This window comes from Lacerta agilis, chromosome 4 (assembly GCF_009819535.1).
Source record: "Lacerta agilis isolate rLacAgi1 chromosome 4, rLacAgi1.pri, whole genome shotgun sequence".
Taxonomy (NCBI): domain Eukaryota; kingdom Metazoa; phylum Chordata; class Lepidosauria; order Squamata; family Lacertidae; genus Lacerta; species Lacerta agilis.
Window position 1 is genome coordinate 3,986,272 of NC_046315.1, and position 23,281 is coordinate 4,009,552.

The window sequence follows — 23,281 nt, forward strand, 5'->3', positions numbered from 1 at the left end:
TAGGAACACAATAGTTTGGAGACGCAGCGGGGATTTGGCATTGTTGAGCGCCGCGCTATCGGGGAAAGAGGGAGGGAGCGCGAGGGCGATTAGGAAATGTCAGGAAGAATGATTTCATGTTCCGAAATGGCTAACGGCACATCAAAGCAACATGCCCACGAGGCAGAGAGGGACGGGGACGGATTTAAAGTGGTACAAGCACATACACACGGAGAGAAGCCATCACTTCGGGAAGTTTCCAAGGTGACCTTTGCTTTTCTGCCTGGCATTTGGAAGATGCAGGAAACAGTCTTACACCAGGTCTGCCTCACCATCTATCCTGCGGTCTATCCATCTGCATTTACAGCAGGGCTGGCCCAAGACGTTTTGGCACCTGAGGAGGACCACGAAATGGTCCCTTACAAGGAAAGATCTACACCAGGAACAGGAGGGGAATATCTATCTAGTATTTCAAATTATGGTGCTGGAGGAGACTCTTGAGAGTCCCATGGACTGCAAGAAGATCAAACCTATCCATTCTCAAAGAAATCAGCCCTGAGTGTTCACTAGAAGGACAGATCCTGAAGTTGAGGCTCCAGTACTTTGGCCACCTCATGAGAAGAGAAGACTCCCTGGAAAAGACCCTGATGTTGGGAAAGATTGAGGGCACAAGGAGAAGGGGACGACAGAGGATAAGATGGTTGGACAGTGTTCTCGAAGCGACTGGCATGAGTTTGGCCAAACTGCGAGAGGCAGTGAAGGATAGGCGTGCCTGGCGTGCTCTGGTCCATGGGGTCACGAAGAGTCGGACACGACTGAACGACTGAACAACAACAACAACAATTTCAAATTAAAGTTTTACAATCAGATACCCAACATACATCATAAAAACAACATTCCACAGAATCTCCTGGACTTCCCTCCTCCCCTTTGTGGGTCCTATTTGTAATCATTTCCTCCTGCATCAAATCAACCTTACCCCAGTGTTGAAGTGGGCATCAAAGACCATCGTGGGGCAGGGGGCTCTTTGAATTACACGGGGCGCGTGCAGACCCCAGGAAACTCCAGAGGGCAGCCCACAACATCTCCTCCCCAGGAACAAGAGGAGACCAGCAGCTGCTCGTATTCTCCAAGAGGCAGGATTCGAACACAAGAGCCCTCCCCCCTCCTGCGGTTTCCAGGAGCATTGATGCCTCTGACTGTGGAGACAGAGCCAAGCCATCCTGGCTCCCATCTAGGTTGAAGAAGAAGAGGAAGAGTTTGGATTTGATATCCCGCTTTATCACTACCCAAAGGAGTCTCAAAGCGGCTCACATTCATTTTAAATAAAAGGACACATTCTACTCATGTATAAACACCAGGCAGGCCCCACAAATAACCCAGAGATGCATTTTAAATAAAAGCACATACCGTATTCTACTCATGTAAAAACACCAGGAAGGCCCCACAAATAACCCAGAGATGCATTTTAAATAAAAGGACACATTCTACTCATGTAAAAACACCAGGCAGGCCCCACAAATAACCCAGAGATGCATTTTAAATAAAAGCACATACCGTATTCTATTCATGTAAAAACACCAGGAAGGCCCCACAAATTACCCAGAGATGCATTTTAAATAAAAGGACACATTCTACTCATGTATAAACACCAGGCAGGCCCCACAAATAACCCAGAGATGCATTTTAAATAAAAGCACATACCGTATTCTACTCATGTAAAAACACCAGGCAGGCCCCACAAATAACCCAGAGATGCATTTTAAATAAAAGCACACATTCTACTCATGTAAAAACACGCTGGTTCCTGGACCGTCTGTGGGCCGGATTGAGAAGGAGATTGGGCCACATCCGGCCCCCGGGCCTTAGGTTGCCTACCCCAGGTCTACTCCATCGTGGCCCCTGAGCTGTGAAACAGCCTTTCCAAAGAGGTGCCTCTGGCCCCTTCATGGTACAGGTTTCGGCAGACTCTGAAGATACAGCTGCTCATCCTCGCTTTTGACGCTCGAGGTGTGTGTTTTTAGCCCCCCCCCCCCATATTCTTGTTATAATTTAAGATGTTTCAACATAGACATTTGGTGCTTCTGCGGCCGGGGGGGGGGGGTGTCGTTGATTATATAACCATTGCAAATATGTGGGGAAACTGAAATATTTGGGGATCGGGGAAGAAAGAGCTCCAGAAGGAGCACACAAACACACATTGCCATTAAAACACACACACACACACACACACACACACAAAGTGGGGAAACCGCATTAACGCTTCGAGTGCAGAAAAGGCGTCTGAGAGAAGACAGAGAATAAATGATTTTGAAAGTGGTCCTTGCTTTTCCCCAGCGGGCAAGGAGATGTGACCAAACGGAAGCCAAGGGCCTAAAGTTTGCTCAGAAATATTTATTTCAATTAAAATCAGCAGGAGTTGAGGGGGGGGGTGTAGTTTAGACTGTTTTCAAAGTATTTTGTAATATCGCGCTGAACGTGTTCACATTGTTGCAACCTGCCCTGGGACCTTGGAGTGATGGGTAGGTACTAATAAGTTGTAGTATTAATTAATTAATTAATTAATTAATTAATTAATAATAATAATAAATGCTCTCTCTGTCGCTGATTCTCACACACGCATACAGAGGGAGAGAAATAAATGAGAACATTTTTGTTCTCTCCTTAGCTCTTTTCACGCAGCGCAATTATTGCCGAGCGCCTGTTAGCAAGGGAGATTTGTGTGAGTGCAGATGTTAATTAAATTCTTTTCAAACAGCCAAGATCAGAATGACTATTCTTTGTAAAACAGAAATCCACGCTTTGCAGCTTTGAGAGAGACTCGATTGCTGCAATGGGGTGGGACTGAAACCCCCTTGGCTTGTTGCTGAAAAGGATAATTGCAGAGGCTGTTCTTCTGGTAGAGGTTGGCCACCCGGCACAGAGGCACCCCCTAGCCGCTGAGGCCAGCCCGACTTTCAAGGCGGCAGGGGGCCTTGATCCTGCAAGCTCTCCTTAGGTCCTTCGGATGCTTATATTGACCTACCTTACAGGGTTGTTGTAAGCTCTGCAGCTAGACAATGCCAGTGCAAAGTCCCCAGAACGCTTTCAAGGATCTAGGAGTCTTGGTAGACCATAACATGAGTCAACAGTGTGATGCAGCAGCTAAAAAAGCCAATGCAATTCTGGGCTGCATCAATAGGAGTATAGCGTCTAGATCAAGGGAAGTAATAGTACCACTGTATTCCGCTCTGGTCAGACCTCACCTGGAATACTGTGTCCAGTTCTGGGCACCACAGTTCAAGAAGGATACGGACAAGCTGGAAGGTGTCCAGAGGAGGGCAACCAAAATGGTCCAAGGCCTGGAAACGATGCCTTATGAGGAACGGCTTAGGGAGCTGGATATGTTTAGCCTGGAGAAGAGAAGGTTAAGGGGTGATATGATAGCCATGTTCAAATATATCAAAGGATGTCATTTAGAGGAGGGAGAAAGGTTGTTTTCTGCTGCTCCAGAGAAGCGGACACAGGGAAATGGATTCAAACTACAAGAAAGAAGATTACACCTAAACTTTAGGAAGAACTTCCTGACAGTAAGAGCTGTTGGACAGTGGAATTTGCTGCCAAGGAGTGTGGTGGAGTCTCCTTCTTTGGAGGTCTTGAAGCAGAGGCTTGACAGCCATCTGTCAGGAATGCTTTGATGGTGTTTCCTGCTTGGCAGGGGGTTGGACTGGATGGCCCTTGGGGTCTCTTCCAACTCTAGGATTCTAAGCGCCAGACAAATGTAAAGTAGGATGTTTTCAACCCACCAATTATTGGGCAACCTCCCTCAAATCCCCCTTCCCCCTCCAGTCGGCAGACGCCGCTTGCATGCTCTGACTCACTTCCTGGCAACTGGGTGCCAAAATAATTAACGATAACGAATGTGTTATTTGGTCCGTGCCAGCTAATTATTGCAGATCTTTCAGCCTGCCCTTGCCCAATTAAATACATTTAATTAACGCCGTTTGCAAAACTTGTACACAATGTAGCACCCTTTTGGAGGAAGCTGCGAGAAGGTTTTGTCTTCAAGATGAGAGCTGTGTCTTTTGCAGAAACGAAGGCTCCTCCTCTGTGGGAAATGGTGCTTTGTGGTTTTCATCCACCCATAGGGAGACCACCTTGCGTTCCTGTCTGCAGCTGGTGGTTGTGGAGGTCCTTGAGAGAGAGCCAGTCTGGTATGGACCACTGGGTGTTAAAATTGTACACCGAAGCAGGAGGAAGAAAGGGAAGAAGAAGTTGAGCTGACAGTGTACATTTTTTTACACACAGTGGATCTTCGGTGTGATCCCTGACAGCATCTCCAATTAAGAAGGGGTCATCGGATAGCAGTTGAAGGGAAAGTCCCCTGTCCTGGTTCTCTGCCTAAGAGACCCTGGAGACCTGCTGGCCATCAGAGCGGGCCATGGGTGGGCTCGAAGGACCTACTTTGGTGATTTACTAAAACCACTGGTGCCTCCTGAAGGCTCCTTCGTCAGGTCTCTCTTTGCTCTGCCCTCTTCATCCCTCTATGTGTCCTGGGAATCCGGGGGGGGGTGTTTGGTCATAGAAACATAGAGTTGGAAGGGACCCCTAAGGGTCCTCTAGTCCAACCCCCTGCAAGACAGGAATCTCAGCTAAAGCATCCATGACAGGTGGCCATCCAACCTCTGCTTCGAAACCTCCAAGGAAGGAGAGTTGACAACCTTCCGAGGGAGACTGTTCCATTGTCAAACAGCTCTTGCTGCCATAAAGTTCTTCCCGATATTTAGTGGGAATCCCCTTTCTTGTAACGTGAAGCTGTTGGTTCGAGTCCTACCTCCCAGAGCAGGAGAAAACAAGCTTCTCCCCTCTTCACAGCAGGCGGGGAGACTCTGAAGCAGCCGGCCTCGTCTCTGTCTCCTGGTCCCTCTGCTCCTGCCGCTGAGTCTGAACTGCTCTCTGCCCCAGCCTCTTCCTGCTCACTTAGCCCTGTTGCTCCTTCAGCTTCCGACTCCTCCTTCTCCCAGTCTGCCCCCTCTTCTCCCTCCGACCACTCATCGTCGCCCCACCAACAATCCCTTGGCTCTGAGCCTTCTTCCCTTGGGGGTTCCCCGGCCGGTGCCTCCCACCACTGCCAGGTGGAGGAGGAGGTGGAGGTGATGGGGGGGGGTAGGGATGAGTCAGCGGTGGCACCAAAGGGTGCAGCGGATCTGCCACCCTTCCCAAGGGCCCCCAGCCTGCCGCCCTGAGACAATGACTTCCGCTTGCTTCATGGGTGTGCCAGCTCTTGTCAGGAGTGCGTGCAGGAGCCAGGCCCAGTGCTGTCAAGTATCCCGTTTCCCCCGGGATTCTCCCTTATTTCAAGCAGTTTCCCGCTGCTCTCCCTTATTTTTTATTTCCCTTAAATTTCCCGTTTTTAATGGAAGCAGCTCCTCCCCTGCTGGCCAGGGACAGGGTGGGAAGACCTCGCCTACTTGGAGAGAAAAGCCTCAGCCCTCAAAGCAAGTGGGAGCCGTTTTCCGTGCTTACAGGGGGGTGTATTCCTCCCCCTGAATCGGCCCCTATCCGTTGCCGTCGAGCCCCTCAGCCGGCCAATAGGGTTAGCTGGCGGGCGGAGCCTGGCTGCCTTTGAGCAGCTGCTGCTTCCTGTCCTGTTTTGATGGGATCAGACAAGAAGACGATGGGGCTCCATCGCGCAGAGCACATGGCTGCCCTCCTCTTTGCTGGCTGCCCTCCTCTTTGCTCCACTCCGAGCCCGAGGCCGCTTGGCGTTTACATTGCTGCTCCGCCCACTTTTGCTTCTGGCTCCGCCCACCACTGACATGTGACTGTCCCCGGGATAGGGGAGACTGCTGATCCCTTATTTTCAAATCCGAAACTTGGCAGCTATGGCCAGGCCCCGTGACCAGCAGGGCTTCTCAGGACTGGGGCGCTCCTAAGTGTTCTGGAGAGGCAGGGCGCGGCCGCACAGGTGAGGCTGCTTGGTAACTCGCTGCACCTGGTGGCAAGAGCCGGGAAGGGATATAAGTTCAGCATTTCGTTTCAGCTCTTCTTTGCCACAGCAACACATTTCCTGCCTTGCTGTGTCTGGCCTCCTGATCCTTGCTTCCTGATCCCCGGACCTCGGCTTCTGGACTCCTTGCTTCTCGACCCTCGCCTTCGTGACTCCTGGCTTCTCGACCCCCCAGACCTTTGTCTCCGTGACTTTCTGCTTCCTGTTCCCACCTCGCCATCTTGCCCCCGGTCCTGACGTCCTCTGCTGGGACTTCGTTCACCCGTAGACCAGACCGTGACAGCTCTGTTTGGAAACAATTCAAAAACATGCCAAACATCTTTGATCAAGAGGCAATCATTCCTAGCACATTGAACCCTTCCTGCATCTGAGCTTAATCAGTTAATTGCACTCATCGGTTAATTAAAGCACTCAACCTGAATGATGAAGAGGCCTTGGGCTGGAGTTTGATGAGAGATAGGTAAAGGTAAAGGGACCCCTGCCTGTTGTCTTTGTCCATGGAGTTTTCTTGGCAGGGATACTGGAGCGGCTTGCCAGTTCCTTCTCCAGGTGAGGGTGAAAGAGGAGAGCGCAAAATATGGTCTGAAGCTCAACATCAAAAAAACTAAGATCATGGCCACTGGTCCCATCACCTCCTGGCAAATAGAAGGGGAAGAAATGGAGGCAGTGAGAGATTTCACTTTCTTGGGCTCCATGATCACTGCAGATGGTGACAGCAGTCACGAAATTAGAAGACGCCTGCTTCTTGGGAGAAAAGCAATGACAAACCTAGACAGCATCTTAAAAAGCAGAGACATCACCTTGCCGACAAAGGTCCATATAGTTAAAGCTATGGTTTTCCCAGTAGTAATGTACGGAAGTGAGAGCTGGACCATAAAGAAGGCTGATCGCCGTAGAATTGATGCTTTTGAATTATGGTGCTGGAGGAGACTCTTGAGAGTCCCATGGACTGCAAGAAGATCAAACCTATCCATTCTCAAAGAAATCAGCCCTGAGTACTCACTAGAAGGACAGATCCTGAAGTTGAGGCTCCAGTACTTTGGCCACCTCATGAGAAGAGAAGAATCCCTAGAAAAGACCCTGATGCTGGGAAAGATGGAGGGCACAAGGAGAAGGGGACGACAGAGGATGAGATGGTTGGACAGTGTTCTTGAAGCTACTAACATGAGTTTGGCCAAACTGCGAGAGGCAGTGAAGGATAGGCGTGCCTGGCGTGCTCTGGTCCATGGGGTCACGAAGAGTCGGACACGACTGAACGACTGAACAACAAAGGGACCCCTGACCATTAGGTCCAGTCGTGTCCGACTCTGGGGTTGCAGCGCTCATCTCGCTTTACTGGCCGAGGGAGCCAGCGTACAGCTTCCAGGTCATGTGGCCAGCATGACTAAGCCGCTTCTGCTGAACCAGAGCAGCACACGGAAACGCCGTTTCCCTTCCCACCAGAGCGGTACCTATTTATCTACTTGCACTTTGACGTGCTTTCAAACTGCTAGGTGGGCAGGAGCTGGGACCGAGCAATGGGAGCTCACCCCGTCGCGGGGATTCAAACCGCCGACCTTCCAATCAGCAAGCCCTAGGCTCTGTGATTTAACCCACAGCGCTACCCGCATGAGAGAAGCATTGGGTTATTGCTAGTCTTGTAGTTCTGCCTCCATCACATCTATCCAGGTGTAAGGTTGTGGATGGTTAAGTCCGGTCAAATGCGACTCTGGGGTTGCGGCGCTCATCTCGCTTTCAGGCCGAGGGAGCCGGCGTTTGTCCACAGACAGCTTTCCGGGTCATGTGGCCAGCATGACTAAGCCGCTTCTGGCGCAACCGAACACTGTGACGGAAACCAAAGTGCACGGAAACGCCATTTACCTTCCCGCCGCAGCGGTACCTATTTATCTACTTGGACTGGTGTGCTTTCGAACTGATAGGTTGGCAGAAGCTGGGACAGAGCAGCGGGAGCTCACCCCGTCACAGGGATTTGAACCGCCGACCTTCCGGTTGGCAAGCCCAAGAGGCTCAGTGGTTTAGACCACAGGGCCACTCGCATCCCTCAGCCACCAGGTACACAGCAATGGCATGAATCAGTGGTCTGTCTCCTTTCCATCCTTTGGGTTAGCATCTGTGCTCAGCAGGCATTATGCATGGAGCGTCTGTTTGCCAGAAACCAATGCAAGAAGCTCTCAGCAAAGGTACTGATCACCTGTCCAGAAGGGGGAGAAAGGAGCCAGGTTAGCTGGCCTGCCTATGGAACAACTGTGCTCCACACAATGGCTCAATAAGCAACATCTGTCACTCCATACAGGCTTGATGCCAACAGGAAAACCCGCATGTGGAACAGCAACAAAGGGCTGGCTTGCGCTTATCGCTTGAGGGCTGCCGCAACTCATCCTGTGACAACCATAGCACCCAGTGGCGGCATTTTAAGTGACAATGAGCCGCAGCAGACCAGACACTCATCACTTGATTGACACCTAAGTGGAACATGTTGCGTATGAGGACGTGAAGGCAAAGAGTCGCGTGTTCATCTGCGGGACGTTGCCGTTTCTCTAAACAAAATCCTGTGGCTTTTGGTTTCCCCTTGATAATTTTGGTTGCCCTTTTGTGAGCTCCCCCCAGCGCAATGATCAGTGTTGGATTTTTGTTGTTGTTGTTCAGTCATTCAGTCGTGTCCGACTCTTCGTGACCCCATGGACCAGAGCACGCCAGGCACGCCTATCCTTCACTGCCTCTCGCAGTTTGGCCAAACTCATGCCAGTCGCTTCGAGAACACTGTCCAACCATCTCATCCTCTGTCGTCCCCTTCTCCTTGTGCCCTCCATCTTTCCCAACATCAGCGTCTTTTCTAGGGAGTATTCTCTTCTCATGAGGTGGCCAAAGTACTGGAGCCTCAACTTCAGGATCTGTCCTTCTAGTGAGCACTCAGGGCTGATTTCTTTGAGAATGGATAGGTTGGATCTTCTTGCAGTCCATGGGACTCTCAAGAGTCTCTTCCAGCACCATAATTCAAAAGTATCAATTCTACTGCGATCAGCCTTCTTGATGGTCCAGCTCTCACTTCCGTACATTACTACTGGGAAAACCATAGCTTTAACTATACGGACCTTTGTCGGCAAGGTGATGTCTCTGCTTTTTAAGATGCTGTCTAGGTTTGTCATTGCTTTCCTCCCAAGAAGCAGGCGTCTTCTAATTTTGTGACTGCTGTCACCATCTGCAGTGATCATGGAACCCAAGAAAGTGAAATCTCTCACTGCCTCCATTTCTTCCAAGCTATAGCTTAGGGCCCCACTCTCTTGGGGGCCCCAAAAAATCAAAGGGGAAAAAAACTGGATGTGCATTTCCAAAATATAAGATAAAAAACAAATAAAATAAAACCTACATACAGTGTCAAATGGTTTTAGTTACTATTAGGTCCATAAATTACTGTATAGCACAAAAAACAGCGACCATTTGTTATTGACAAAGGACAGCTGGACATATAAAGGGCCCCATTACCTCCACAATATGCCAAATGCGGTCACACCATAGAATGGTATAATTTACAGATTTGTATAACAACATTTGACATTTTGATTGCCAAAGAATTGATACTTTTGAATTCTAGTGATGGAGGAGACACTTGAGAGTCCCATGGACTGCAAAAAGATCAAACTTATCCATCCTTAAAGAAATCAGTCCTGAGTGCTCACTGGAAGGGCAGATCCTGAAGTTGAGGCTCTATTACTTTGGCCACCTCATAAGAAGAGAAGACTCCCTGGAAACGACCCTGATGTTGGGAAAGATGGAGGGCACAAGGAGAAGGGGACGACAGAGGACAAGATGGTTGGGCAGTTTTCTCGAAACAAAATAGAAAATTCTTTCCAGTAGCACCTTAGAGACCAACTGAGTTTGTTCTTGGTATGAGCTTTCGTGTGCATGCACACTTCTTCAGATACACTGAAACAGAAGTCACCAGATCATTAAATATAGTGAGGGAGTGGGGAGGGGTATTACTCAGAAGGGTGGTGGGAATGGGTGATCAGCTGATAGGTGTGGGAAACCTGTTGACGAAGCGACTGACATGAGTTTGGCCAAACTGCGGGAGGCAGTGAAGGATAGGCGTGCCTGGCGTGCTCTGGTTCATGGGGTCACGAAGAGTCGGACACGACTGAATGACTGAACAACAACATAACGACATTTTCCGCCTGTGGAATCATTTGGGTGGGAAATGACTGGTCTGGGCTGCTGTTGCATTTCCCTTCCCCGCATGTCACACGGTAGAACAGCAGATTATAAATGGGCCTTCCATTCCTCAACTGGACAGGCAGAGCTTAGTTTTAATTAACCCTGCCTCCGTGCAGAAGGAGAGATTAACAGCTTCCCGAAACCTCTTCCAAGCCCTCTCATTTCATCGAGGCGGCAGAACAATGACCGGTTCTTTGAAGCTGGTCATTCGAAGTATCCGCCCACCATGTTCCACTCTGCAGAGCTGTCAACTCCCCCCCTTTTTTTTGGCAATGGGAAACGGCGCTGGAATAAGGGAGTTTCCTGCAGAAAAAGGGAAAGTTGACAGCGATGCCCCTCAGGTGTGCATTGTGCAGATTGCAGAATCCGTCCTCAGACGGACTCTGAAAGGCGACTGGGAGGGGAGAAGGTATAAGAAAGCAGCGATGGGGAAGGGAAGGAACTGGGAATGGTTTCAAATCATAGAACTATAGAATTGCAGAGTTGGCTGGAACCCCGAGGGTCATCCAGTCCAACCCCATGCAATGCAGGAATCTCCGGTGCCGAGATTTTGGTGACCTCCACAGGGGGAATTTCCCTCTCCACCCCACAGCATATGTGGGACTATGAATGAGGGGTGGGTTGAAGGGAGGCGCCCAGCAAGGGGGAGGTCTGTACAGAATGTAAAGAGAGGCAGTGCGGTGCAGTGGTTTGAGTGTTGGACCAGGAACTTGGGGACCAGGGTTCAAACCCCTCCACTCGGCCGTGGTGATCTCACTGGGTGACCTTGGGCCAGTCACATGAGGGTTAAATGGAGAGGTGGAGGAGGAGAACCAAGCCTGAGCTCCTCGGAGGGAAGGTGAGATGTAAATGGAATAAATAAATGTTAGAGACTCTCTTCCCTTGTCAGCAAGAGTGGAGAGTCCAGTGCACAGTCGAAACAGACCCCAAGCATCATCCAACCCCCTGCATTGCAGGAATCGCAGCTAAACCATCCATGGCAGATGGCCATCCAACCCCTGCTTAAAAACCTCCAAGGAAGGAGAGTCCACAACCTCCCCAGGGAGTTCGTTCCACTGCCAAACAGCTTTTACTGTCAGCAAGTTCTTCCTCTTTAGCTGGGACCTCCTTTCTTGTAACTTGAAGCCATTGCTTCAAGTCCTCTATTCTTGAGAAGCAAAAAACAAGCTTCTTCCACCTTCCATCATCATCGTCATCATCATCATAATTTATTTGTACCCCGCCCATCTGGCTGAGCTTCCCCAGCCATTCTGGGCGGCTTCCAACAGAATGTTAAAATACAATAATCTATTAAACATTAAAAGCTAGCCTAAACAGGGCTGCTTTCAGATGTCTCCTAAAAGTCTGGTAGTTGGTTTTCTCTTTGACCTCTGGTGGGAGGGCGTTCCACAGGGCGGGTGCCACCACCGAGAAGGCCCTCTGCCTGGTTCCCTGTAACTTGGCTTCTTGCATCGAGGGAACCGCCAGAAGGCCCTCAGAGCTGGACCTCAGTGTCCGGGCAGAACGATGGGGGTGAAGGAGAGCCTGCCACCTTCTGAGGGAGTCTGCTGCACTGTCAACGATCTCTTACTGCCAGAAAGTTTATCCTATTGTTTACCTAGAATCCCCTTTCTTATCATTTGAATCCATCGGTTCAGATCTTCCCCTCTGAAGCAGCAGAACTTGCACCCACCTTCCACTTCGCAGATGACACAGGTTTGCCCACAGACTGTGAAGGACTAGCCCTAAGCAGTGGGGACTTCCGCTTAGAATCATAGAATCTTAGAATCTTAGAATCATCGAGTTGGAAGAGACCCCAAGGGCCATCCAGTCCAATCCCCTGCCAAGCAGGAAACACCATCAAAGCATTCCTGACGGATGGCTGTCAAGCCCCTGCTTAAAGACGTCCAAAGAAGGAGACTCCACCACACTCCTTGGCAGCAAATTCCACTGTCGGACAGCTCTTACTGTCAGGAAGTTCTTCCTAATGTTTAGGTGGAATCTTCTTTCTTGTAGTTTGAATCCATTGCCCTGTGTCCGCTTCTCTGGAGCAGCAGAAAACAACCTTTCTCCCTCCTCTATATGACATCCTTTGATATATTTGAACATGGCTATCATATCACCCCTCAACCTTCTCTTCTCCAGGCTAAACATACCCAGCTCCCTAAGCCGTTCCTCATAAGGCATCGTTTCCAGGTCATTTTGGTTGCCCTCCTCTGGACACCTTCCAGCTTGTCAGTATCCTTCTTGAACTGTGGTGCCCAGAACTGGACACAGTATTCCAGGTGAGGTCAGACCAGAGCAGAATACAGTGGTACTATTACTTCCCTTGATCTAGATGCTATACTCCTATTGATGCAGCCCAGAAGTGCATTGGCTTTTTTAGCTGCTGCATCACACTGTTGCTTCCATTGCAGAGGCAGCGACCTGGTTCTCCCGAGCACAGCATCTGCCTGTGCGCATCACCCCAAATTCCCCGTCTCCCACCTGCTTAGCATCTTCCCCAGGATGTCCCCGTCGGTGCCAACTGGGACTCTGGCATCGCGCCAACCGGTTACCGCCTCCTCCTTCGGGAAGAGGCAAAGCGCCTCTTCTGTAATGAGCTTCATTGAGCGTGAAATTGAGCGGAAGTCCTTGTCAGCTCCCAAATAAATCAATGGCTCGGATAAATATAGGCAAGAGATGTAGCGGCGTCCCTCAGAAAGATGTAACGTCATTGCTGTCATTTAAGCACGCTGCCCGGGAGGTTTGTTGGAAGATGACAGCGACAATTGATAAAACCCTTCGGGGAGATTTAGAGTATTTCCTTGCAATCCTAACAACAGCCCTGCAAGGGAGGTCACTATTAATAATCCCCATGTGATATATATGGGGTGCGTGGGATAAGAATGTAAGAAGGCTGGTGCAGAGCAAAGCAGGTGTGGCTAGAAGCCGCAGAAAGCCCTCTCCCCCTCCATCAATTTGTCCAGTCCTCTTTTAAAGGCTCCCAGGTTGGTGGCCATCGTTGCCTCATGTGGCAGGGAGTTCCATAGTCTATGCACAAAGAAGCCGTTCCTTTTATGTGTCCCGAATCTTCTAACATTCAGCTTCATTAGATGACCACGAGAGAGGGATCAAAGCTTTTCTCTGTCTACTTTCTCGTGTCATAAACTTCTATCATGGCATATAGGTCAAGGGAAGTAATAGTACCACTGTATTTTTCCTTTCACATCCCAAATAATCAAAATCCTACCATTTTTTTTTATTAAAATACTTTATTTTATTGTTCATCAATACAGTTTACAATACATTCACATGTTACAGACAAGACATACACAACATACAGACATTCTTTCTAGACATCTCAGCTCAGCTGTAATTTCTTTCCATTTATCCTTTTTCTTTCTTTTAACACACTATTATTCCGATTTCTTATTTATTTGCCATTCCCCTTTGTTGCCTAACGTGCTTAATATCCAATAGTCATAACGGAACTTGTTTATTATAATAGGAGATCTAACTTTTCAACATAATTTCGCAAATGTCCTCTAAACGCTTTCCAATCTTTGTCCGCCCTTTCTCTTGTGCTCCTTCCAATTTCTTCCATTGTTTTAGACATATAGTGATCTAAACTTCTAAAATCCTACCATTTTTTTTAATTTATAGGGTTTAGCCCCCATCCCATCCCCCAGAAATCTAAAACAATAAGATCAAAGCTGGTTCCCAGGGTACAGCATGGCTCACTTGCTAGAGCAATTTGGAGAGATCTTCTTTTTAATAAGACATTTCTTCTCCATCTGTTCCTTGGCCTGGGCTGTCCAGCGGGTGTTGAAGAATCCCTTTAGCCTTATTTATCTTCTTCTCTTTCGCTGCAATACTTTAGTTGCAAGACAGTGAAAAGAATGGCCCTTGTGGCAATCGATACATTTTAAAAATCGTGGGGGGGAAACCATCTGAAACAAACCACAGTTGTTTTTAAGACATACGCTGCAAAGTACGTGATCTATCAAAGTACAGGCCTTTCGGAAAAGGGAGATTTGTGTTATTATTTTCACTGACACAAATCACAAAGCCCAGAGACACTGCTTTGCACTCTGGTGATGCTCCAGGAACAGTCAGTGCTTGTGTGTGACACACAAACTGCAAGAGGAACATTGGCCCTACCCTCAAAGGACCTGGGTTCCTGGTTAGGCCATTTATTAGTTTAAAAAGACAGCTGTACTGCTTTTTGAACATTGCAACATGGTGTGAGATCCATAAATGAAAGGCACAAATACAGGATGGGTGACACCTGGCTTGAGAGCAGTACATGTGAAAAGGATCTAGGAGTCTTGGTAGACCACAAACTTGACATGAGTCAACAGTGTGATGCAGCAGCTAAAAAAGCCAATGCAATTCTGGGCTGCATCAATAGGAGTATAGCATCTAGATCAAGGGAAGTAATAGTACCACTGTGTTCCGCTCTGGTCAGACCTCACCTGGAATACTGTGTCCAGTTCTGGGCACCACAGTTCAAGAAGGATACTGAGAAGCTGGAACGTGTCCAGAGGAGGGCAACCAAAATGGTGCAAGGCCTGGAAACGATGCCTTATGAGGAACGGCTTAGGGAGCTGGGTATGTTTAGCCTGGAGAAGAGAAGGTTAAGGGGTGATATGATAGCCATGTTCAAATGTATAAAAGGATGTCATATAGAGGAGGGTGAAAGGTTGTTTTCTGCTGCTCCAGAGAAGCGGACACGGGGCAATGGATTCAAACTACAAGAAAGAAGATTCCACCTAAACATTAGGAAGATCTTCCTGACAGTAAGAGCTGTTGGACAGTGGAATTTGCTGCCAAGGAGTGTGGCGGAGTCTCCTTCTTTGGAGGTCTTTAAGCGGAGGCTTGACAGCCATCTGTCAGGAATGCTTTGATGGTGTTTCCTGCTTGGCAGGGGGTTGGACTGGATGGCCCTTGGGGTCTCTTCCAACTCTAGGATTCTATGATTCTATGATTCTATAAAATTCACAAAGCCGGTTAATACAATAAGATTACCTGAAGTCCTGTGTCCAGTTCTGGGCGCCACAATTTAAGAAGGATGTTGACAAGCTGGAAGGTGTGCAGAGGAGGGCAACCAAGATGATCGAGGGTCTGGAAAAACCAAGCCTGATGAGGAACGGTTGAAGGAGCTGGGTACGTTTAGCCTGGAAAAGAGGAGATATAATACAGTAGCAAGCTTGCTTTCTGCTGCTCCAGAGGGTAGGACATGAACTGATGGCTTTAAGTTACAAGAAAGGAGATTTGGACTAAGCATTTGGAAGAACTTTCTGAGGGCAAGAGCTGTCCAACAGTGGAATAGTCTCTCTTGGAAGGTGATGAACTCTCCTTCCTTGGAGGTTTTAAAGCAGAGTTTGGATGGCCATCTGTCAGGGATTTCCCATCTGTGATTCCTGCATTGCAGGGGGGGTTGAACTAGATGACCCTTGGGGGTCCCTCCTGGTTCTACAATTCTAGGACGGCATGAGGTGGTAGCCATAACTGCATTTTAAAAAAATTTCTTCTGGAATGTTTTGTTGTTGTTGTTCAGTCGTTCAGTCGTGTCCGACTCTTCGTGACCCCATGGACCAGAGCACGCCAGGCATCCCTATCCTCCACTGCCTCTCGCAGTTTGGCCAAACTCATGCCAGTCGCTACGAGAACACTGTCCCACCATCTCGTCCTCTGTCGTCCCCTTCTCCTTGTGCCCTCCATCTTTCCCAACATCAGGGTCTTTTCCAGGGAGTCTTCTCTTCTCATGAGGTGGCCAAAGTACTGGAGCCTCAACTTCAGGATCTGCCCTTCCAGTGAGCACTCAGGGCTGATTTCTTTAAGGATGGATAAGTTTGATCTTTTTGCAGTCCATGGGACTCTCAAGAGTCTCAAGAGTTTTACTTGTTGCCATAAACCGCTTTGTAGGCATGTTTGCCTGAAAAGTGTTATACAGATAAAAAGGTAAAGGGACCCCTGACCGTTAGGTCCAGTCATGTCCGACTCTGGGGTTGCGGCGCTCATCTCGCATTACTGGCCGAGGGAACCGGCATACAGCTTCCGGGTCATGTGGCCAGCATGACAAAGCCGCTTCTGGCGAACCAGAGCAGCGCACGGAAACGCCGTTTACCTTCCCACCGGAGCGGTACCTATTTATCTACTTGCACTTTGACGTGCTTTCGAACTGCTAGGTGGGCAGGAGCTGGGACCGAACGACGGGAGCTCACCCCATCACGGGGATTCGAACCACTGACCTTCCAATCAGCAAGCCCTAGGCTCTGTGGTCTAACCCACAGCGCCACCCGCGTCCCTGTTAATAATAATAATAATAATATTTATTATTTGTACCCCGCCCATCTGGCTGGATTTCCCCAGCCACTCTGGGCGGCTTCCAACAGAAACCAAATACAACAATATCAAACATTAAAAACTTCCCTAAAAAGGGCTGCCTTCAGGTTTTTTCTGAATGTCAGGTAGTTGTTTATTTCCCTGACCTGTGATGGGAGGGCGTTCCACAGGGCGGGCGCCACTACCGAGAAGGCCCTCTGCCTGGTTCCCTGTAGTTTTGCTTCTCGCAGTGAGGGAACAGACAGAAGGCCCTCGGCGCTGGATCTCAGTGTCCGGGCTGAATGATGGGGGTGGAGACGCTCCTTCAGGTATACAGGACCGAGGCCGTTTAGGGCTTTAAAGGTCAGCACCAACACTTTGAATTGTGCTCGGAAACGTACTGGGAGCCAATGCAGATCTCTCAGGACCGGTGTTATGTGGTCTCGGCGGCCACTCCCAGTCACCAGTCTAGCTGCCGCATTTTGGATTAATTGCAGTTTCCGGGTCACCTTCAAAGGCAGCCCCACATAGAGCGCATTGCAGTAGTCCAAGCGGGAGATAACCAGAGCATGCACCACTTTGGTGAGACAGTCCGCGGGCAGGTAGGGTCTCAGCCTGCGTACCAGGTGGAGCTGGTAGACAGCTGCCCTGGATACAGAATTAACCTGCGCTTCCATGGACAGCTGTGAGTCCAAAATGACTCCCAGGCTGCGCACCTGGTCCTTCAGGGGCACAGTTACCCCATTCAGGACCAGGGAATCCTCCACACCTGCCCTCCTCCTGTCCCCCAAGAACAGAGATATATTATAGATGTTATAGAGATAGGATAAACAAATAGATGTTTATTTCTGCTGAAGGTCCGAAGTTCAATCTCATGGGGTTTATGCAGGTTGGGCTGGGAGAGAGCCCTGCCTGAAATCCCAGAGAGCTGCTGCCAGTCAGTGTAGACAATATTAAGCTAGATCAGGGGTCAGCAACCCGCGGCTCCGGAGCCGCATGCGGCTCTTTTACACCTTTGCCGCGGCTCCGGGGCTCCGGGGCGGATACACCCGTCCACTTCTCCAGCTGGCCAGCGGCAGCGGCCGCCCTGCAGCTGGCTGGCGGCCCGCCCTACGGAGGCTGAGGGCGCTGCTGGTGTGCTGCTCTGCTCATGCGCCGTGCCTCGTTTCTGCCAGTGCAGGCGCAGCAGCAGTTTCCCTCCGGAGGTGTGGCTGCTGCTGCTGGCGTGGAGCTGCTGCTGGCTGCTGCGTCGAGGCGACAACGAGGTAGGCAGCTGCGGGCTGGGCCAGGGGCGGCGGGTGGTGGGCGAGGGGGGAAGCCCTCTTTTTAAAAATGGTCGAGGAAGCAGCGCCTGTTTCCCTGCCGCTGCCTCCTTCGCTCCTGGTTCCGCTCGCAGCCTCAGACCGCGCTCTCGCGGGCGCGCGTCTCTCTCCGCCCCGGAGCAAGGCCGGGACGTTTTGTAGTTTTTCCTCTGTCCTGAGTGTGTGTTAGGGGAGCCTTGACAAAGCACCTGTTGGCGTGGAAGAGAGGAGTCCTAACTTGGATCTGTGTTCATGTGCAAAATCTATCGCCATTGTCATTAAGGGGGCAGGGAACTCCCCTAAAAAGGTTTGAACACTACGAACTACTACAGCCCCCTGTATGCAAGTCAGCACAAACATCACAGGCTTCTCTGGTGCAATTCTGTGCTTTATTTAGCAAGAGAGGAGGTTGGAAGAGGTGAGCATAGCCTCTGGTCTGGAATATTAAGGGTAAAAGACACTAAGATTATTGTAAAAGCCAGCAGTCTTCAATTAGACATGGGACAAACATTTAACACAAGTGTGCAGTTGAGGACTCATTTTTTTAAAAAACAACAAATCAAATATTTGTATGCTGTTGCAACCCACCTTGGATCAGGCTGTGACCTGGTAGTGGTCCCCAGGGTGGATAAAAATGAATGATTTTTTTAAAATAAATAAATAAATAAAATGGATTTTTATTTTTATTTAAATCAGATTTTTTTATTTAAATCAGATTTTTTTAAATTTAAATCGGATTTTAAAAAATAAAATGCAGTGTTATATTTGTTTTAAATGTCGCAATGGTTTTGCAGCTCCCCGGTTTTTTTTTTCCTTCGGAAACGGGTCTAAGTGGCTCTTTTTGTCTTAAAGGTTGCAGACCCCTGAGCTAGATGGACCCAGGTCCTGATGGTTCGACCCTGAGCAATCTCCACCTCCCTCTACCCCCGGCGTGGCAGCATCATGTCCGCTGCCTCCTTCCCACCCGGCCTCCATCGCTCGGCTTCGCTGCTCCCCTGCCGCAAAGTGCCCGTCTCCGTAGCCAAATTAAGTACAGCTTCATTACCGAGGTTACTATTACGGACGGAGAGCAAGCAATTTGCAGGCGCTGCTCTGCCTGGAGGGAGAACTCCTGAACCCTTCATTTGTCTGGAAGGGGTGGTTTAGACAAATCAGGGCCTCGAAGACCGGGAACAGCTGAGGCGGAACAAAGCGGAGGGCATGCTTCTGTGGCACACCCGAACGTCAAATCACTCAGCGGCAACTGTGCATTATTTCCGATATTAGCTAAAGATAATAGCTCTGTGTCCCACTCGACTGACATGGATTGCGCTTACTGACTTCAACATGCCTCTCCGCCTCATTGCCTCCAGCAGGCCTGGAGTTGTGCGGTTGGGGACCCCATCTGCCCACAGCTGTGGTCTAAACCACGGAGCCTCTTAGGCTTGCCGATCGGAAGGTCAGCGGTTCGAATCCCTGCGACAGGATGAGCTCCCGTTGCTCTGTCCCAGCTCCTGCCCACCTAGCAGTTCGAAAGCACGTCAAAGTGCAAGTAGATACCAGTAAATAGGTCCCGCTGTGGTGGGAGGGTAAACAGTGTTTCTTTTTTAAAAAAATTATTAAACAAATTTAACAAAACAAATTATCAATCAATATAGCCAATTATACACACCCCTTTTATTTCCTCCCATCCCTCCCATCCCACTGAGAGCCAGTGTGGTGTAGTGGTTAAGAGCAGCAGACTCGTAATCTGGTGAACCGGGTTCGTGTCTCCGCTCCTCCACATGCAGCTGCTGGGTGACCTTGGGCTTGTCACACTTCTCTGAAGTCTCTCAGCCCCACTCACCCCACAGAGTGTTTGTTGTGGGGGAGGAAGGGAAAGGAGAATGTGAGCCACTTTGAGACTCCTTAGGGTAGTGAAAAAGCGGGATATCAAATCCAAACTACTACTCCTCCTCCTCCTCCTCCTCCTCCTCCTCCTCTTCTTCTTCTTCTTCTTCTTCTTCTTCTTCTTCTTCTTTTTCTTCTCCAGCCCATTCAGCTAAGCCCCCCTGAAGAGGATTTAATTGTGAGGCTCCTCAGTGGTGGAGACATTGGGAGACAATTAGCAGCAAAACAGTATTAATCTGTTCCGGGAGGTTGCAAGACGCTGGCTAACTGGGGCACGGGGTGGGGTGGAGGCACGCAGGAAGTTGGGTTTTTATTCCAGAAGGCTGTGCCGACAGCGCCTGGGTACTGTGGCATGTCGCCTGCCCTCCACAGTCCCCCTCTTCTCCCGGCTGAGCCTCAGCGCTAATGGCCTGGCGTCTCCTGGGCGACTTTGCCAGCCTCCCTGACACACTTAACAGGCTCCAGCGGATGTCCAAATCAGAGTTAATTGGAGCCAGAAGCAGCACTGTTTCGTCTTGGGAAAAGCAGCCAGCTCCTTTTTCGGGCGCCCGAGCTTCAGGCCCCGACTTCACGTGGATCTAGGATTCTGACGAGGCACTGCAAATCCTCCATTGGCGCCGCGTGACGACAGCCTTATGTTTTTATGTATATAGGAAGATAGGGCTCTTCTGATGTTCCGGTGCCAAGCTGTACCGGTCTTTATTCACCAAAACCAGCACCATGAACTAAGCACAGTACCTAACTGATAGTCACTGTTAGTTATTCTGCAGTGGCTTAACATGGCATAACAATCTGTACTCTTTAACCCTCAGGAAAGAGTGTATGTCTACCTCCTGGATGGGGAAAACCGGCTGACGTGCAACGACCCACCCCATGAGTTGCCACAGGAGGGAAAGCTTGGGTAAGCTGTGTTGTAAGAATTTTAAGGTATTTTATTTATATATAATAATTGTTATTAATGTACCAAAACAAATAACATGTCTGGAAAAAACAGCACAGGAAGACAGGCCTCACTCCATTTTGACTCCCAACTGACCAAGTATTTCTTTGTCTCAGGAACAAAAGGGGGGGTGCCCCTCCAGCTACTCAGCAGCCCTCTGCCTGAGTGATAATCTCTGGCATCCTGATACCTGAGTGCCAGACAAAAGGGTGTGATTAACTTGGCTGGGAAACAGGGAAATGTAAATATTTTTTGTTTCACTTGATGGGTTTTTGGTGGAGGGCAAGAGGAGGCAGGGGGGCAGGGTCCAAGATGCTCAGATCACTGCTACCAGACCCTCCCAATTTGTGATGTAATTCTGATGTATGGAGGGGTGGTCTTGAGCTGGAGGGGGGCAATTTCAAAAGTCTATATTTGTTGGAGGTCTTTTGCTTGCAAAACACCCTGCTGCAACAGTAATAAATAAAGGGCTACCGCCTTGCTTTGGGAGATTCTGTATCGTCTCTATTTATTCATAAGTGCTCCTGAGAGGAGGGGAGCCCTACTAAGGCTCTCCCCCGGGTTCGTGGACTCCCTTCCGGGGTTGAACCTAATTTTTATAACAGCTGCATCATCTCTATGTGGGGGTGGGGTGGGGGGTTGGATTTCATATAACGAGATCGCAGTGTAACACCAGCATTGCCATCTTCTGCAGGATTTGTGCTATAGCGGAGAATGTGATATTGACTTTATTGGTCGAGAAAGAGAGTTGCATCAACTGTAACGTTCTTATTGTTTTCCCCATCTTTTTTTAAAAAAATAAAATTAAATTTTAATTAATTTATTAAACTTTAGAAAGAAAAAACAACAACAACAACACATAACACTATAACTATAGCACTATAAACACACTTATATACATATTCCCCACAATTAAAGCTAAAAAGAAAGAAGAAAAAGTAGAAGAAAAAGAAGAAAAAAGACAAAAGAAAAGACGTAATTTTCATAACCGGAAATATTACCAAATTCATGCTTCAAACACTTCAATATATAAGTTACAGGTAGGTAGCCATGTTGGTCTGCCATAGTTAAAAAAAAAATCCTTCCAGTATCTGAAGAAGTGTGCATGCACACGAAAGCTCATACCAAGAACAAACTTAGTTGGTCTCTAAGGTGCTACTGGAAGGAATTTTTTATTTTATTTTGTTTTGACTATGGCAGACCAACGCGGCTACCTTCCTGTAACTGTTAAATCTGCTTTTGTCCAAACGTTATTGAGGGTTTTTATTATTTTTTATTAAAAATAAGAGGCTTTGTGTTTCTATTGGAAAGAGGCAAGGATGCAAAACTGCCCATGGTGATTCCAAATCGCCCTGCTTTATCTGCGGCTGCCGGTCTATCACTTGCAGATCAACTTGCAGCCGTCAACAAACCAGTTATGGGGGAGGCGATGTCTCTCCCTCTGCAAAAATAACTTGTTATCTGAGTTAAAACAAAACAAAATAAAACATTCCTTCCAGTAGCACCTTAGAGACCAACTAAGTTTGTTCTTGGTATGAGCTTTCTTGTGCATGCACACTTCTTCAGATACACTGAATCGGAAGTCACCAGACCCTTAAATACAGTGAGGGAGTGGGGAGGGGTATTACTCAGAAGGGTGGTGGGAATGGGTGATCGGCTGGTGGGTGTGGGAAACCTGTTGACGACTCTTAACGACTGCAATTGGTCTTACAGGAAAAAGCAAGGGGTGAGATGGCTAAAAATAGCTTTGTCATGTATAATGAGATAAGAATCCAATGTCTCTATTCAGACCAGGTCTCTCCATGCTTTTAAGTTTGGTAATGAGTTGCAATTCAGCCACTTCTCTTTCCAGTCTATTTCTGAAATTCCTTTGTATTAAGACAGCTACTTTGAGATCTTGTATAGAATGTCCTGGGAGAGTGAAGTGTTCTCCTACTGGTTTCTCTGTCTTGTGATTCCTGATGTCAGATTTATGTCCATTTATCCTTTGGCGTAGGGTTTGGCCTGTTTGTCCAATATAGAGAGCTGAAGGGCACTGTTGGCATTGGATTGCATACACGATGTTGGAAGATGAGCAATTGAATAGTCCTGAGATGGTATGTTTGATGTTGTTGGGGCCAGTAATGGTGTTGTCCGGGTTTATGTGGCAGCAAAGTTGGCATCTGGGTTTATTGCAGGCTCTGGTACCAGTGTCCATGTTGAGTCCTGTTGTTGTATTATTGTGGGTGAGGAGCTGTTTGAGATTGGGTGGCTGTCTGTAGGCGATGAAGGGTCTTCCTCCCAGAGCTTGTCATTGTTCCTCCCAGAACTGTCATTGTCTAGGAGAGGTTGTAGATCTCTGATGATGCGTTGAGCTGTTTTAACTTGGGAGCTGTTGTTGTTGTTCAGTCGTTCAGTCGTGTCCGACTCTTCGTGACCCCATGGACCAGAGCACGCCAGGCACGCCTATCCTTCACTGCCTCTCGCAGTTTGGCCAAACTCATGTTAGTAGCTTCGAGAACACTGTCCAACCATCTCATCCTCTGTCGTCCCCTTCTCCTTGTGCCCTCCATCTTTCCCAACATCAGGGTCTTTTCTAGGGAGTCTTCTCTTCTCATGAGGTGGCCAAAGTACTGGAGCCTCAACTTCAGGATCTGTCCTTCTAGTGAGCACTCAGGGCTGATTTCCTTGAGAATGGATAGGTTTGATCTTCTTGCAGTCCAT

At 48.8% G+C, this 23,281-nt stretch overlaps 1 protein-coding gene across 1 annotated transcript in view; it reads left to right on the forward strand.

Moving 5' to 3' along the window:
• Positions 1 to 23,281, forward strand: part of PDE2A (phosphodiesterase 2A) — a 269,257-nt gene that overhangs the window by 150,101 nt on the left and 95,875 nt on the right. The window contains 1 exon segment of the mRNA XM_033145916.1: positions 20,451 to 20,539. Within this exon segment, the coding sequence (XP_033001807.1) occupies positions 20,451 to 20,539 (89 nt within the window).